The 18801-nt window shown below is 38.3% G+C and overlaps 1 protein-coding gene across 2 annotated transcripts in view; it reads left to right on the top strand.

Moving 5' to 3' along the window:
- LOC107096035 (PEX5-related protein-like) overlaps window positions 1-17631 on the top strand; it is a 64542-nt gene extending 46911 nt beyond the window's left edge. For both annotated transcript variants that reach the window (XM_015392489.1, XM_015392490.1), the window contains exons 9-12: window positions 4255-4325; window positions 7868-8086; window positions 11950-12115; window positions 17470-17631. In XM_015392489.1, the coding sequence (XP_015247975.1) occupies window positions 4255-4325; window positions 7868-8086; window positions 11950-12115; window positions 17470-17631 (618 nt within the window). The remainder of the gene's footprint in view (window positions 1-4254; window positions 4326-7867; window positions 8087-11949; window positions 12116-17469) is intronic.
- Window positions 17632-18801: the final 1170 nt, after the last annotated feature.

Raw genomic sequence — 18801 nt, 5'->3', positions numbered from 1 at the left:
TAAAAACCCTGTTTCTCTTTAAGCTAAATAAGATTACATCCCAGGAAATTTGCCTAAGAATCTATTATCCTATTTTTCACTGAGTTGGAAGCCAAACCTGACTGTGCTCTAACGGTTTCTGGCTGATTAATTTGCCTGAATTTATTCCTCTATATCACAAACGTTCAGCATGTGTAAAAACTGCCAACACAGCAATTCATGTGTACAGCTGTAATACCAAAATATTTTCTTTCTATAAGAAGATTAGCTACTGCATGCAAATGTATTTACAAGTTCCTGAAATGCAAACCATCTTCTGCACTTCTTTAATCTGCTTTTATTTTGTTTTAAATTTCAACACAATGTTTAAGCATTTTGTCATGACGGGTCTAACTGATTTAACCCACATGCAGAACACCTCGGAGACAGAGTAAAAGTTAACAACTGTTTATTGAGAGATTCACACAATAAAGTTATTTGCACTGATACTGGAACGGGGCTCTCTGCAGAGAGGGACAGTTTGATTAGCCAAGTAACAGAGGAGTCTTGACAGAACTTGTAACTGATCTGTACCTGATGGTGGTTCAGACTGAGCGTTGGAGAGAGGGAACCAGAAGGGTCCAGAGACTGAGGGTTCAGCAGAGGGTTTAGCAGCGGCAGGGCTTGACTTCAGCTGGTCTCCTGATGAGATGATCAGCCGCAGGTGTGCTGGTGGCTTCAGTTCAGGAGACCCAGGGACGCCCTCTGCTGGAGAAAGGTGGCAGATCTCCAGATCCCAACACATTTCATTCTGGCAGGTTTAAGTTTATGCTTAATTTTCCCCCAATAATCATTTAGCATTTAAATTGAACACTTATGCTACCTGTAAACTCTAAAATTGTAGTTTACGTTGTTAGAATAAATCATTACTTCTACATCAATACAATAAGTGGAATTTCCCAATACACCCCTTGGCCCCTATAAAGGACCACCCAGACACTGACCACCCTCTCCAATCCCTTTTCCTGTATTATGCTGAAAACATGAAAAACCTTGATAAGACCGGAATCCACAAATACACACCCAAACATCCCATTTTCTCCACATAGCCCCACCCCCTGGCAATAAACCAGTATTTGCCAAAATGTCGCCAACTCTAACCCAGTTTGATATCTTTATTCATCCGCTCAGTCTGGCTTTATAGGTAAAGCATCCATTTTGAACCATTCAAATGGATTTCTAGAGGCCTTCAAAACCTAAAGTAATTTTTTTTTAATTTCATTTTTTTAATTTTGATATCTGTGATATGTGTTGACCAATACTTTTATAACATTGTGGATGACTTCTTCATCCATGTTTACAACCCACATAACATACAGGCAAAAGACCTATGTGATATACATGAACAAACACAAATAGGGACATTGATCATCAGTAGAAGTCTAAATATGTCCAAGTTCTTTGCATCTGATGTCTCTTCTCTTTGTCTTTGAGACTATTATTTAAATTGACTCCATTAGCAAAAGGGAAGTTAAAAGAAGATGCTTCAAATTGACAGTTCAAATGAATCTAAAATTTACTCTTCCATTTTGTCGTATTACCCAGTAGATGAGCAACTCTAGGGGACGTCCACTCTAAAACATCGTTGATTCCATTGCTTCTGTAAAGGTTGTCTTTGGTAAGAGAAAAATCTCCATAAATAAAATGCTCCACTGATCAATAGTTTAAAAAAAAAGAGTGTAGAAGAAAAAACAAGGTGTTGAAAGACTGCACTCCATCTATAAAAAAAATACCTCATAGATTTAACTTACAGTTAAAGATTGCAAGGGAGTCTTTCTTTTCTTCTTTTCTGAGATCAACATGCATCGATAATGTTCAAGCTCTGTTTTCCAGAGTTGACAGGTTAACAAACCCTCCTGCATCTACAGCCTCTGAACTAAACTCTAACAGGATCTGCAGTGAATTTGTGAACGTTATAGGGAAAATTCAGAAAAATAGAAAGGTAGTCTGTACATCAATTTCAAGTCCAGACCAACAGCCTTGATGTCCCCAATAAAAACAAAATTGGAAAAAAAAGACAGAACTTTATTTTATATATTTTAACCACAGCTTTTTTAAGGTTTGTATAAGGTCTGTTTTGATTCGAAAGATACACTCAGTCCTTATGTTTGGTTATTAGTATATTGACCCTGAGTGCACAGCATTGGTTAGCAGCATCTGTTAATCCCATCTTTCCAAAATGCATTTCTACTGATACAAATACCTGATGTAAATCTGCTTCGTCAATAGAACTTTAAGCTGCTGCTGATGTTGTAGTATTTGGCAAGTGTCATGAATTAATAAATATTTACCTCTGCCAAATAGGTTATATTTTTAGGAGAGCTTGTGTGTGTGTGTTTGTCTACCTGTCTGTGTACAAGATAACTTCAAAAGTAAAAATTTTTTATGACATTTTCATCAGTGGTGTCCCTCATGCCAAGGAACAATTAATTTGGTAACAATCCAGATTATGTGGGAGTTTTTGCTCTAGGTGTAAGTCAAAATTTGGGCCAATTTGCTGCTTGGTTTAGGTCTGCGCTCTCAAAATGCTTTTCTAGTAGTAATTTAAAGCAGATCTTTTTGATCTCATCATTCATTCCCTCACCAACAGCTGCATTTCATGCAGTTACATGCAGGTGTTTTCTCCCAGGCCTTAAAAACAGCAATCATCGACTTCCAATTGAAAAAGGATCATCCTGACAAGTTGTGATTAAATATAAGAAGGAGGTGGGGGGATGTGGCAGCCTGGGATCAGACATTACTGGAGATGGTGCGGATCCAGGATTGGCTCTGGTCCCCTATGGCCACCTCTTGGTGGGGATGCTTCTACCTGGTGAGGGAGCTTTGAGCTCCTCACTTCCCCACGGGAGGCCTCGAAGGGGTTGGAGATGGGGGTCGGGATTGGCCTGTCAGGCAACCTGCTCAGACCCTTTGCTGAGATTGGTTATTCCAGTCCCTTTGTATGAGGAATGTCTGCAACGTTCGTTCTGTTGTTGCATGCAACACCTGTATGGGGGTTGGTGGGCTGTGCTCTATCACCTCTGTGCCCCGTCTCTGGCCCCTCTTTTTCCAGGGACTGACTATCTTGGGTGGAGGGCAGGGCATTGGAGCTGGGGTTGGGTTTTGATGATGGAATGGGGGCGGGTGTGGGCTTGTGGTCTACTCCTGGTACTTGGTGCCGTGCTCCCCTGGCAGAGGATGTACTGAAACCCCTGGACTCTCATCTGGATCCACCTTGGTAGTGACCAGCTGACAATGGCTTGCCCCAATGGGACCTCAGACCTTTGGGACTGGGTCCCTTTGGGGTGCTCTCATCTGCCCTTCTCTGATGGGTTTCACCTAATTTCTGTCCCTCTTGTCTCATATAGGTGTGTTGCCTTTGCCATTTCCTTTTTGTTTTTCTCTTTTCATGTGCTTATCCCCTCTGTCTTTCTCACCTCCCTTTCTGTCTCTGTCAGTACGATTTTACTCCTTAAATCATTTTCATGAAAGTTTCATATATGAGCACCAAGCAGCACTGAGCACCTTATGACAAAAACCACAATGGTCTGTTTGGGGAAGCAAATCTGTTAGACTATCATGTAGCTCTGGGACATCGATTCCCAGAGCTCCATTAGCAAAACAGGCCAAAACCTAAAAAAAAAAAAACAAAAAAAATGAAATGGCAATCTAAAGAATAAATAGGAACTATTCAATTCTGATGTTTCATAGATCTGAAAAGCATTTTTAAAAAAACTCTAAATATGTCAAGACCAGGGTTGTTTTGTGTTAAGGTTAAAACATGTTAGACAAAAAAAAAACAAAAAAAAAACAGCCTTGCTGGGAAATTCAACATACGGTACCTAATATTAAGGTAGGATGAATGATTTCTGTGTTTGACATGCTAAATCACCGGTGTTTGTGTAATTGCTTTCACTACCTGTAAAGCAATTATTTTACACAGCTGTTTTGATTGAATCCTGCACACTTGCCAAATCAGGATTTTTAACAATTATATGATATATATGAATTAATATGGGTAAAAAATGGGAGCACAAAAAGATACAGTTTACAACTCCTTTAAAATGAGATGAGAATTCTGCTTTATTCATTAATATGCACTGCAAAAACATCTGGGCCAGTCAATCTGAAGCAGCAGGATAGGTTTTGCTATATAACAGATCTGTTATTTATTCCTTCTGTGTTTGAACGCCCTGAGAGGCTGTGGTGTTTCCATCCCGCTATTTCGTGATATCTGTATTCTCCTCTTCCCTGCAGGCGTGGCAGGTGTTGGGGACCACACAGGCTGAAAATGAAAATGAGCAGGCTGCAATCGTCTCCCTGCAAAGGTAATGAGAAACATCTGAGTTCAGTTCAGATTTCAAAGAGCCTGATTTTATATTCTACAAGAAGATTATATTTACTTTCTGACAGCAAGTTACACAAGCAACCTAAGTAACAAACAAAATAAATCCATTCACACATACATAGAGAAAAGGGATTCATGTCCCTTCAACGTTGTCTATTTTAAACACAAGCTCATAGTGTTTTGTTGATACTTTAAGTAGTCGACATACGCAACGGAAAAAAAAATATGGTTTTATATTTTGCAAATAAGGAAACTGCTTGCATTCACAATTTTATCATTGAATCACCTATTACTGGAGTTATAAAAAGTCTTTTCAGCAATATTACTATTGAACTTGCACATCTAGAAACAAAAAATATGCAAATTTAATCATTGAAAATTACGTCATGGTTAGCTGGATTGAAAGAAGCATATCTGTGAGAAGCGATCAATTTTTTAAGTTTTGCCAAAGATGATCAAATTAATTTGGTTTACAGATTAACTGGGCCATTAAAAGGAAATGAACAAATCAGGTGAATCGCTGACTTTATAAGTTGTTTTAGCTTTCATTGATGTTTCTATCATGTTTTCCCTGCATTTCGTTTCATCTAATGTCCTATCCATTCTGACTACTTCCCCAACTACTCTGAATTAAAGCATTCCTGTAGCATGATGCCACCACCTAACCTTGCGCTGCCAGTTGGATTATCACAAGATCAAAAATTTTTATTCCCACAACAAATCCATCTTGAAAAACACCCGCTAATATGCCCATCTCAGTCAGGGTCAGAACAATGACATGCCAGCAGTGTTTTTTGGCTGGGACATGTAAAAATGACGACAGTCGGAATGGCCTTGCCTTTGCATTGCAAACATGGCAACGCTGGAGGACTCACCTGTCAATACTGCAAGTGACTCGATTTTAGCTTAAATAGCGACAATTTCTCATTTAAAAAAGGTGAAAAGAGAAGCACTTTGTGCATTTGTAGATGGGAAAGATGTCTGTGGCTGTGTCCAACTGTCCGTTTTAATCCCTATATAGGGCACTATATGGTGGTTACGCTATTTTAGATGAGTGTGCGAACGTCTAGTTGAGGAAAAAGTATTGGACTCAAAGTTTCCCAAAATGCATCTTGAAAAGTACTGATCATCCATGGTCACTAGACAAGCAAATATATACTCCGGAATGCTTTGCGCGGAGTGCTCTCCTCACAAAGCATTATGGGATTTATTGTCACAGTGGCCCGCTGTCGCCATCTGCTATCGCTACCTGAAAGCATCAACTAATAAAGATGGCGCAGGCACAGCACAGTGGAGGCGGAGTTATGTGACCAACAGTGAGCAAAAAGCAGTGATCATCTGTCTGAACAGTCAGTTAACTGAGTTCACTATAAAGTCCACTATATAGTCCCCGTTCTATATTGTGATTGAGGGATTTAGGGGTTAGGGTGGACTTTCAGACATAGCCTGTGTTTGTATGTCCGTTGGTGGACAACTAACTTGCGGAAGCTATTAAGTCTGAAACGTCACGATTCACTGCTACGATTGGCTGAAAGCGTATTATGGAAGGCGGGTACTCGCTGACACCTCTTCCAATCAACTTAAAGTATTGTACTGAACGTCCCTCCTGTTCATGGACAGACTGTACAACAGCTATCCCAGATTGATAACATAGAACTCAACTCAGTTCTACACATCAATCTGGCTACTGCCAGGTTAGCCACCACCACCACCATATTTTTAGGGTTTTTTTGTGTTCAGGGGAAAGCGTTGTTCTATGTTTACAGATAGAATTTTACACATAGGTCCTAAATGTCAGAGCTGTAGAGTTAGTAGTACTTAACTCTTTAAATTTTGGATATGAAATTGCTGAGTTTCCTGGACTCTGGATACCTTCTTCCTTGCTGGTTGTGTTCTATGGACTTCATTATACTGTACAATTTAACAGTGTCCTCTAACAAACTTCTTGGGAATTTACAGCACAGTTTTGTTTATACTGAGATTGAACTACAACTGCATGCACTCTATTTACCAATTGGCAGACTCCTGAGCAGAATTAGTTAAATTTTGTTTAGGGGTATCAAAGTAAAGCAGTGAGTAGAACTGCATATTATTTGAATAAAATTAATAAATTAGTTGCATAAGTTTCAACATTATTTACAATTATATTCCATGTTGCATTGCTTTGTTAAATAAAGTACCAATTGATACCCTGAAAGATGTGGTTGTGACTTGATAAACAGTAAGAATGAAACAGCTATGAATACTTGAGCAAGTTGCTGCACATGGGGGAGTAGCCCCAGGCCTCTGCTAGTTGGTTACTAAATTGCCATCAACCAGCTATTGGAAAAAAAATTGATGTAATTTTTTCCTTTTTCTTAAAATAGAGGAACCCTGCATGGATGGTGATTGCAAGAGTCAGGGCTCTGACTGGAGACCTCAATGGGAGGTGGCCCAGTTTCATTCATTACAGTAGAGGAAATTACACCTTTCCCAGAGTGTGAACACTGATAAGTCAAGTAGAAATGCTTTCTAAGATAAATAATCGTTGTGTTTCATAAAAAAAAATTTTTTAACAGGCTTTAAAATAATTTCTGATTCTTATCAGATTGACTGATAAGAAACAGATCTATGATTGATTTTTCTTTCTTACCTAGTATGATTATCTTTTAAATCTCAGGCTGTTTGTTGGCTTATTACTACATTATGTAATCACTCCATCTGTGAGGAGTAGTTTGGTCTGAAGGGAGATTAGATTTTTTGCTGGCATTAATCCTGTCTCTGCTACACTGTTTTTGTATCAACTGGCAGCCATCATGTTCCCCGTTTGAAACTAATTACAAAAAACATAGTGTCTGTAATAGCTTTTCTCTTTCTTTTACTTTTAGACAGTAAAGTGCCTCTTCACAACTCTACACAACACAAGCAGAGTCAGCAAAACAAAACATGAACATGAGACACAGTTTTTCCCAGACAAACTTTAGGAAGTTTAAATACATACAGATAAACTAGGTAGTTTTTTTTCTAAGATACATTCCTGTAAGTGTTCTCTGAATTTTGAACATTGTACACAAGCATTTCTGCAAGCTTAGCCAAGAACACTTCCCAGCAGGAGGCTGAAATAATTTAGTTGGTCTGGGATTTTGATGGTTTTAAGGAAGTTGGCTGATTATCTGCAGCAGATCAAACTTGAACGTTGATTAATCCCAAATCTTATTTTGGCCTGTCACCTCTTAACTAATCCAAATCCTTCACCCAACTCTGTTGTGTCCTGCTTTCACTACAGTAATCACAGCATATCTACTATAACATCACTAAATATAAGTTTGCATAAATGCAAAGTTAAGTCAAATCCAGCAGGTGTGGGCAGCATGAAAACCTGCTCCTCTGTTGAGGATGCAGGGTGAAAGAGGTGCAGTTCATCCATTCCTGATGTTCCTCTGCTTCAGCTGGTCCCAATTAATGTTTGTCATATCTACATTTCTCTTTGAAAACACACATTTAAACATCTCTTCTTGCACGTTTGTATCTGTCTCTGTCCAGGTGTTTGGAGCTCCACCCAAATAACATATCAGCCCTCCTGGCTCTGGCAGTAAGCCTGACCAACACTGGTATGCGTCATGACGCCTGTGAGGCCCTGCTCCGCTGGTTGAAACACAATCCCAAGTACAAGCACCTGCTTAAGTCCAAGACTCATATGATGGGCTCCCCGAACTCTCAGCGCAGGATGTCGTATGTTCTAAATGCAGGCAGACATGACAGGTAAAACATTTAAGCTAATTTCCGGTATTCTAGAGCTGAAAGAAACTTTCAGGAATCATAATCACTATGCTCTCTCTGGAGCATAATTAGATTAAAAAATATATATTTTCGTTATTTGACTGAGGAACCACTGACGAGAGAATAACTGAATATCTAATGGGATCAATAATATAATGTGATCCCAATTCATTTTCTAAGTTACTGACAGTTACTGACATTGTCAGAATGCTTTATTTTTTAAGTAAGAGCAATCAGTGCTGCAGATCTATATGCTAGAAGGCCTGATTGATGATATAATTTCCATGTTTTGTTTTTTTTCACATTCAGAGCTTTAATTAGCTGGGGTTTATATAAGCTTTCTGGTTCTGATAGAAATTACTGATTTTAAATGAAATAATTTGATTTAATAATTTTAAAGAACATAATTATTTCTTTGATGTATTAAGGAGTAAAACTACACAGAATATGTTTCCATGGAAAGTGTATACAAATTTCTTATATTAATATTTTTCAGCAAAGTAGTCTGCAAAGATGAAGATTCTAGAAATAAGTGATTTGTTTGGACTTGTGCATCAGAACTAAAAGCCTGCTACAAGGACCAAGACTGAGTTTAGATGAAGCAAATGTTGTTCAGTGTTCTGCCATAAATGTATTGGATAGAGTTTGTTTGTTTGTTATCCCGTCAAATCACTGAATACAGTTAATCCAATGATGTCATTGGCCACATGCATGCAAAATCCAGCCCTTAGCCTTGTGACTGTTTCTACAGATATTTGTTAAAATACTAACAACCTCAGAAGCTCAATAAATCCAATAATCACATTGCTGTGATAGGAATACCACCTAATTTCAGTTGGGAATATTTTTTCTCAAATATTTTACAGACAATTGCTTCTGGTGTTATTGCAAAGTGAGGGCAATTGGTTATGATGGTGACTCAGTTGTAAAGTGGATGGTATGTAAAAACACAGAGGAGGTTTGAGCATATTATGCAGAGGTTGTGAACTTTTGAAACTCAGTAGCTGCTGACTTTCAAACCTTATGTGTTCTTAAGATTAGATAAAATACAATGTGAAAATAATATAATGGAAGAGACTTGCATGGTCAAGAAGCTGCAACAGTTTCTGTCTTTACCAAGTGCAAAAGAAAAATTGGATACTGTTGTGTATTCCTTAATGTCTAGTGATGAGTCTGTCTGGGTTTGTCAGTTTCCAGAGGAATACAGCTTGTCTAATGCGTGAGATGTTTTGTGGAGTGGATTATGTCATGGATCTGTTTTTTAGTGGTTGGGTTAAGTACCTCCTTAGTTTCAGTAAAAAGGAACTCTCCATACATTTGAATACCAATTTATTTTCTCAGTGTCTCTCCCCCAGCCTTGGGAGAAACGTTTTTGGAAGGCCTGCTTCTTTTTTAACCTGACTTTGTACCAGTGCAGAAAAGCCAAATCTATAAAACTCAATGAATGAGTTTGGGGCGGAAGAACACTCATTCATTCATTTAGAAATTGTGTATTTCAGGTATCCCCTTAAATGAAATACACATGTATCCCCCTTATGTATTTTTCCTTTTGTATTTTTCTGAAATTGTTGTATATCAAGTGATGCATCAAAGACCAAAGGTCAAAGGCAGTATTAATAATATCAACTTTTTTCTGTTACTATTAGTCGAAACCTACTCATTTTTAATATATGAAAGCACCAAAGTTATAGAATTTTTTTTTATTTAGTGTCTCCTTTAACATTATATTATTGGAAACCTACTACTGTATTTTAAAAGAAGTAATACCCAAAGATGGCATACCCTCAATTTACTAGTAAAATTCCAATCATAAACCTGGGAGCAGTGGCGGTTCTAGATGAAATTTACAAGGGGGCCAGGGTGGGGCCAGTGTTTTTTTCATAAAGGAACAGGACAAAAGAATAACAAACACGGACAAACAAGCAAACAATAGGGCAAGTACACATCATTTACTTTATTAAGTGAGCCACAAAGCCAAGGTTGCAGATTGTGGATAAAACAGATGAAAACTGTGATCCTGTCTTGGCACGATTAAAGCTTAAAGCAAACTGCAATTTTGAAATAATGGCTAACGGCTAAATATTTAAATTGGTCCAAGGAACATTTCAGTTATGGTCTCTTCTATCAGCACATGTCATGATAATAAATACATTTAGTGTTATACTACAGAAAAAGGTCTAAAAAAAAAAAAGTTATATGATCAGCCAAAATTGCATTTTTTTTTATGATATGCACATACAATAAAATAATGGAGGTTGTTTCTTTTTTATGTAAATTATATTTATAGGTAAATTCTTCAACTGACCTGCTCAAAATAAGGGGAAAAAACATTTATCTTTAGAAAAAGAATACTTAATTTTATAAAAATTTTTGTAGTGTATGTTTCCTGGACAGGGACCATAACAGGGACTGTTAATGCCAAGGAGTGTCCACCTTGTAACTGTCATGATTTTTCTAAGCTCGGACCCACATGCAGTGAAGCCAAACAGATAGACACAGAGCAAAAGTTTGAACGGGTTTTATTGAAAGATATTTAGAGTTCGGTGCAGAGTTCCTCCGAACTCTGCTCGGCCGGAAAAACTGAAAGACGGGGAAGACAGACTGTTAGATTCAGGTTCAGTGGGGAATAGGAGTTGTTAATCTTGAAGGAGAGGATTTGTTGCCACTCATGTTTCCAGAGAAGAGGAGAAACGTAGACTCCAGTCTGTGTGTTGGTCGTCCAGGGTTTGTTTGATTCGTTGGAGGGCGGAACAGGGTTTACCCAGAACTTGGATGGAGGGGAATGATGCAGCCGCTGGTTGCAACTCAGTTTTCCAGTGGTACTTGAACGGGTCGTGGTGAAGATGACTTCCTTACTCAGAGAGAGATCTCAGCGTGCTCAAAGGTGGCTGGATCCAAACCTCCTGCTTTGAATCCGTCGCTCAGTGTAAGACTCAGTAGATCCCACTTGGGAGGAGGCAGTCCGAAAAGGTCCAGTTTGCAGGAGGGCTTCCCCAAACTGGCAAACACCTTGGCGTCGAAGTAGTGGCAACCAGCAGCTTAAGAGTAGTCCGGTGATGAGGCAACAGCTTGCAGGTGTGTGAGGAGGCGAACAGGAGCCAGGCGCCTCCTGGTGGTGGAAGGGAAAAACACAAAAGACAAGACAAACAGACGAACACAAAAACTGGGATCCTGACAGTAACAAAGATCTCACTTTTAAGTAGGATGGGCTGTGGGCCAATGGATGAGGTTGTTAAGTATATCAGATTTTAAAGGCCCAACCTTTCTCTCAGTGTAAAGCAATATTTGATCAAATCATTAATCGTCTAGCGTGTGCAGAGAGATACAGCTAGAGCCAATTACTGTGTCATTCCCGTAGGACAACAGACTTGGTCTTTTCATTATGGCTGTACATACCATTCTTCTTACCTTAACCGCACTGTGCTCTCAGAGTCATTCTTCTTTCCAAGATATCTCTACTTTAACTTTTATCCTTTCCTGATGGTCCTCTCAAGGAAAACTTAAACTAAGATGTGACATTTTTATCTCCATCTAGAACAGAGATCAAAAAGTCAAAAAAAAAAAAGATACAAATAACCACTGAATATGATGTGTTTATGCACATCAGATGTACCTGATTTCTTTATAAAAATAGTAGAATATTGATACTTAACATTTTTAACTAACTGTCTTTGACTTCACCACCTTTATTGTATCCAGTCTACCAGTTTCTTCTAGTCTATGAATGGATATTTACATGGTAGCACATTGTACAGCACAGCTCTACAGACTTCAGAGCGCTCATTCAGCAGTAGCCTTCAGTCCCACTAATCCTGATCTGCGTGTGTCTCTGTTCGTGTTCTCAGCTCACTGCTGCCAGAGGTCAAGGAGTTCTTCCTGGAAGCAGCACAGCAAAACTCGGACAGCATTGACCCGGATTTACAGACAGGCCTTGGGGTGCTCTACAACCTCACCGGCGAGTTTAACAAAGCTGTAGAGGCTTTCAATACAGCCCTGTCAGTGCGGCCTGAAGTAAGAAACCCAAAATGTTCTCTCTCGCTCTCTCTCTGTCCCTCTCTCTTGACTCTAAGAAATTTGCAGACTAATCAAAGCTGAACTCTAAAGATGTCCTTTGCTACTTTGGGTATCATTAGACGGAGGTTGCATTCTCAAATCATGAATCAAAACTCAAAGTTATAGTGGATGCCCAAGAACTGTCCAAGTCCCTTTTTAAACAATTGCAAATGCACAAGGCCTAAAAATGTCTCCTAACTACACTCTGGTCTTTTATCTTTCTTTTGAGCCCTTCATCTTTTCTCATAAATTGGAAGACAGTTTTGTTCTTGCAACATTTTAGCCATTTTTTAGAGTATACTTTGGGAGCAGTGCAGAAACAATTAACGGCTAAAACTGAAGTTCACTGGATACTTCAACATCGGAGTTGCTCATGCACAGCAACAGGAAACGAGCATGAGACTGGAAGACTGGGAAGTAGGACAACCAATAGATAAAATGATCCCCTTGGAACTCGAAACTGAACTAAGATTGTCCGCTCCCTTTAAATTACATTTTCATTGTTTCATTTTGTTTCATAGGATCACATTCACCTTTAAAGGTTACCCAGCTTTTTATGTCCTCCGCCAAAGCGGTTATGCTTTCGGCCGTGTGTTTTGGTTTGCTAGTTGGCAGGATTATTTGAGTCACTCAAGTTATGAATGTAGGGCTAGGTAAGATGGTTCCGGATTCGATTCCCGGCCCAGGGGTCTTTCTGCATGGAGTTTGCATGTTTTCCCTGTGCATGTGTGGGTTCTCCCCGGTTACTCTGCTTCCACATTTGGATAACAGTCAAAAAAACATGACTGTTAGGTTAATTGGCTTCTCTAAATTCTCCTTAGGTGTGAGTGTGTGTGTGAATGGTTGTTTGTCCTGTTTGTCTCTGTGTTGCCCTGTGATGGAGTGGTGACCTGCCCAGGGTGTACCCCGCCTCTCGCCTAAAGACAGCTGGAGATAGGCACCAGCACCCCTCTCGACCCCAGCAGGGATAAAGCGTGATGGAAAATTAATGGAGGGATGGATGGAAGTTATGAATGTATTCTAATCAAATTTAATGAATTTGCTGCTCTGTAAAAACAGAAATAAGTAAAAAATTTCGTAAATTAAGTGTATTTACCCTTAATTTGGGTAGGTAAATAAGATGATTTGCCAAAGGAATTAGTATGTTTCCTCCTAAAATAAGATATTTAGATAACATGGTCTTGTAATTGTCTTATTCCATTGGCAAAGTGTCTAACTAACCTCCTCAATTCAAGAAAAATGCACTTTTTGTAAGGAAAAATGACTGGTCTGCTCTCTTTGAGTTCTTCTAGGAAAAGCAGCCAATTGAATTATTTTGCTGATTCTGGGGTTAACCAAGTCATGATTTTATACAGCTTATAGTAATTTAAAAAATACATTGACAAGCAGTTTCTGATTTTCTAAAGAAGTTAGAACTCTTTAGTGTAAGGTTATGAGCAGCTCAAATGTATGCCGGCATCTGAATGAGGAAGTGCATTTGAATAAGCCTGGGGTACATACTGTGGTGTTTGCAGAAATAAGTCGCTTGTACTCGCTGGGTGGTTCTGATATCTTTCTTGAGCAGTTTGTCCAAAATAGTTCTAACGTTTGTCTCTCTGTGCACAGCTAAATCTTGCTGGCAAAAGTGAGATAAAAATGCCTGCAGCTTTATAGAAAGATTCCAGATGGAGCAACCCAATAAGTGCATAAATTGAGATTCAAACATTGGCAAAGCTGTAAAAGAAGTCATCTAACATGCATTGGATTAAATCTACATAAACAACTTCTTTACAGCTGAAATGCAGTTTTGAAAAAATACAAAACAAATAAAGGGCTGCAAAACTTTATATAAACTGATAGTCCTGTTTTGTCTTCTAAGCACAGAATGTTTTAGTTGATGCACCACAGATGAGTAAATTAGTGCACATTCAGTAAACATGTATTTTTGTCTCAGTTCTGCAGCTGAAAGTAATTAGGCTCAGAGCCAGAGGTGTCTCTGAATCATCTTGGCATTAGATGCTGACTGTAAGCTTCTGTTGGTGAACACACGGGATGCCTTGGTTTTCTTTGAGAGCACACATCTCATTTGCATTTCATCCTTTCTTAGGGCTAAATTGGAAAGATGTATCATTAAAAATTGTTGATTTTTTTTTTTTTGTGTTCCAACCATGAAGGTCAGTGGCTTTTATTTGGATTTTACACAATAAACCAACAAAAAGTATTGCATAATTATGAAACCTTGGAATAAATCTAGTCCAAACCAATTTCCTTCCAATGTCCAATTGTTTGATTGAAGGCCTTAAAAGTTAGTTAAAGCACATTGTTGAGCACAAACCTTATGAAATATCAAAAAATATACCAGAGAGAAGTTATGTTTTAAAATGGTATCATACGTTTTGAACATTTAACAGAGCTTTTATTATCAGTCACCCAAAAAACAGAAATAGAATATCACAACTGCAAACCTACTAAAGCATGGTGGGAAAGGAGAGCACTTATCAGAGAAGCATTCTCTGATAAGGCAGCTTGTGTCTGCAAAGCACTTAAAACTGATTGAGTTACTATTGAGTTACAACTGAGTTGTTTAAATTAAAAGTGTGGTTGTATGTTTGATCAGCCAAACCAAAGTCCATTAAACTTAACGGAAAACCTGCGGCAAGATTTAAAATTGATGTTTACAGACCACCGCTGTCAAAGCTGATTGAACCAGGGCCTTGTATTCCTGCAAAAAGTGGGTCTACACAGTATTAAACCACCAGGACAATCACAAATGCACATCTTGCAAAGAGATATATTAAGGATATAGTGGAGGATGTTTTTTTTTCGGAGTGGATCATCAAAATAAGTGGTCATTCTAATTGTCAATCATTATGGTGATATGTTTACGTAAGGCCGTCCTACATTCTCTTTCCCATTTTCACTTACCGGTGGTGAGTCTGACATAGTGGGAAAATTGCAAATCCTCTTTGGAAAGTAAGCTTGTATGAGCGATTCAAACAGCAACTTTTAAAAAGAGTGTGCACGAGGAGAAAGGGACTCCTGCATTCTCTCGCACACGTTTAATAGGTGTTTCCTCTCGGGAGCAGGTACAGGGTTGTGCATTTGTGTTTTTTTTTTTAAGTGAAGAGGACGGATCTTTTAAAAAATTCATGAAAATCCTCCACTATAGCTTTAAGAAAGGCAAGTCAATGGATTAAGACAAACTTCTGGCTCAAAGGTTTACAATTAGATCAGATCGTAAGTGTTAAAGTTATGTTGTCAAAAGAAAAGTCTTACTACTCAAGTGCATGTTTCTTGCTTGATGTTGCACCATAAAACTCTAATTATTCAAATACATATTTCCTTCACGCACAATTTCCCAAGCCTGTCTGAAAGCAACACTTGCACTACTGTCTAAATATTGAATCTAGAGAAGTGTGTCAACAGGAAGGATTTTTGGAGGGTTTTTGTCAAAAGTCTTACCATAGAGAACTAATATGTGCAACCATCAGAACAACATAATACATAATATTGCCATTTTAAAGAACCACTCATCTATTTGAAGATTTTTTTTTAAAAAATACCCCACATCACCAGATGTAGTACATCAACCCCAAACAGTATCTGTAAATCTTACTTCCTTTGCTGAAATGCAAATACACATAAAGAGGAATTATTCAGAATCCACTGCAATATGTTTTTGCTCCATTTGAATCAGACTGACCACCCCCCACCTCCTCCTCTTTCCCAAGCAGGTATGAATATAAGTGTAGAATCCTGTCCCCTTCATTTGACTTGCTAATTTCTTCTCTCCTGCCAAAAAAAAAATCACCTCTGAAAACAAAAGGGGGATAATTATATCCTGCTGCTTGGCTTAGTTAGAGATTAAGGACCCCAGTACCAGAGCAGGCCACACTGACCTCCGTACAAGCCTGTGTGCCTGCAGGTGGGAAACAGCGACAAGGACATCCAGTGTGATGTAACTCGGCTTTCATGAGAATAACCTTGTCAGAATACTTTTATATCTGAAAGCAATATGTAGTTGTTTAGATAAAAGTTTTTGTTGTTGATACTTAGGGGAATGTTATAATTAAATTAATAAAGTCAAATAAAATCAAAATTTGAAATATAGATACAGCAGGATTGTCTATTTTGGAAATTTTTCTGCAAAATATCTAGGGACCCATTTATCTTACCTAAAGGTTAACTATGTTTTAGTGGTTTTGTTTTTATTATAGTGGCTTTATTTGCCAAGTAAGTAGGCAATGCTGGATAAGCGGTTCTCTCAATTTACATCCCATACAAACATGTCATGTGTTTATAACGACATATAAAAGCCTGCATATCAATACAGGCACGCAAAGTGCTAACAGTGACCCAGAGAGGGTTATTCTGCCATTACAACTAATGGCACACACGACATGTTTGTATGGCATGTTATTAGATTAAAAATTGAGAGAACTGCTTATCCATAGGAGGCTACATCCTATCTGAAGCCAGCTACTGATATGATTAATGATAGGCCAGCACTGGTAACTGAGCGGCTAGTGCAACTAAGTAGGAGAGTACTCGCCTGCATTAGCACTGGAGAAGCTGAAGATGGTCATCTGCTATAAAAAACATGCAAAGCTGAAGTTTAGGGTTGCAGCTTTCGATTCAAGAAATAAGCCTATTTAACCAGTATTTTCTCCAATTTAGGCATTTTTACTCTGCTGAGTTTAAAAAATGCAATTTTTCTTCAAATTTGGTTTACATTATTGTAGACTAAATGGAATTTATTTTAAACCCATTGTAAACAAAGCATTCTAAAATGTTATATTGGAAGAGTGGAAAAATCGTAATCATATGTTTGTAGAGGATTCTGAGGGCATTCTTGGTAGTTTTTTTTAAGGCTTTTATTTATATCAGTTTTGATATTTATCCACTAAAAGAGATACATTGAGATATAGGTTTTGGCTATATTGCAGAGCCTGACATGTCAAAGTGTCACTATGTCTTAGTGGACATCCTCCTTGTTAATTAGTCTTCTTATCCCAGCCTTCCTGCTTACCTTCTGCCTCTGCTGCTCCTCATTAAACCCAGGTTATCCCACTTTTTTCCAATATCATTCTCACTTGGTTCATTATATAAATTCATTGTTGGCCATTGCTCTCTGCAGGATCCTCCTGTTAAATTCCTGTTTTTCTGAATACATTTATTTTTCTTTTGTTTCCCTGGAAGCTTGTATCATATTTTATTTCATTAATATCTCTATTTTCATCCATCATTTATTTCTGCACTTAGGTCCTCACCCACAACCACAAAACATTTTACTGGCATCTCTTAATCACCTAATTGTTCTTTCTTCATTGCAGGACTATTTGTTATGGAATCGCCTTGGCGCTACTCTAGCAAATGGGGATCGTAGTGAAGAGGCAGTGGAGGCATACACTCGAGCCCTCGAGCTACATCCAGGGTTTATCAGGTCCCGCTATAATCTGGGCATCAGCTGCATTAACCTTGGGGCTCACAGGTGAGTGACCATAGACTTTATAATAGACTGTCAAATGTATCCTGGTTTGTTGTAACATTAACAAGAAGCAATGCATAAAAAGATACACTGCTAAATACTAAATACTACTCAAATAACACATCATAGATCTGAATGAATGAAATATTTTCATTGAATGCTTTGTTCTGTACAAGTAAGTACTGTAAGTTCAATGCGACTGCAAAATCATCAAAAAAACAACGGAAATCATATCTATTAACCAGTGAAGCAGTGGTGGCTGGTGGAGTTTTCTCCATGGGGCTATAAATTCCAAATAGACGTATACCAAAAACCAGTCAAACGTATACTAAGTTATCACACCAGTATATTTATATGGATGCCAACAACAAAAAAAACATTATAAAAAAATATATATAATTTCATGAACAGCTTTACATTTTGTACATATATTTTGCCCTTCTGATGTTTTGTGAAGGCAAATCTGTGTTATGCATGGTCCAATATGATGTCACAAACCTAAAAAAATAATGTGCCACTTTAATAATGGAGAATCTATTAGTCAGCTTTATATTTTTTTAATATATAAAAAACTATTTTCTGACAATGTGTTTATTTATGAGCAACTATGCAAATTACCAAACACCTAAAAAAAGTGCACTATATTATATTATTTTCCACATGAATCCCAGATTGTTTATTCTTCTTTTCCTTTTTTTAAAAGTGCTTTAAATCAATCCGACCTGTCTTTATCCATGCTGGGTCAGATCCTGACGTTTGAAAAAGGAGGCAGGGAAAGCAGAATAAAGCTACATGCTTCTAGCCAAACCTTCTTGCTAAACCAGGTCCACGAAAAGGATGTTTCTTGCACCATTTCTCTTTCTTGCTCTGTTCGAATTCATGGGATTAGCCCTCCGAATATCAGATTCGAAGGATGATTACATCATTACATCAGCCAGCTTGCTTGGCCTCGCCATGAATCCTGGGATATCCAAGGATACAGAGGATGCAACGGACCAGACCTTTAAATCGGGCAAAAAGAAGGACGCATTTTAAGGCCGCATAATGAAGAGCCTTGGGATCCGAACAGACCTTGGCGCCGCGCTATGACGTAATCGTCCTTCGAATCTGGCCTTCTGAGGACGCAGCCCATGAATTCGACAAGGGCCATGGACTAAAGCATCTCCCAACTCCTGGA

This window comes from Cyprinodon variegatus, unplaced genomic scaffold (assembly GCF_000732505.1).
Source record: "Cyprinodon variegatus isolate N-32 unplaced genomic scaffold, C_variegatus-1.0 Scaffold594, whole genome shotgun sequence".
In the NCBI taxonomy this organism is placed as follows: Eukaryota; Metazoa; Chordata; class Actinopteri; order Cyprinodontiformes; family Cyprinodontidae; genus Cyprinodon; species Cyprinodon variegatus.
Note: the sequence above shows the minus strand (reverse complement) of the source record. Positions and strands in the feature narration are given on the sequence as shown.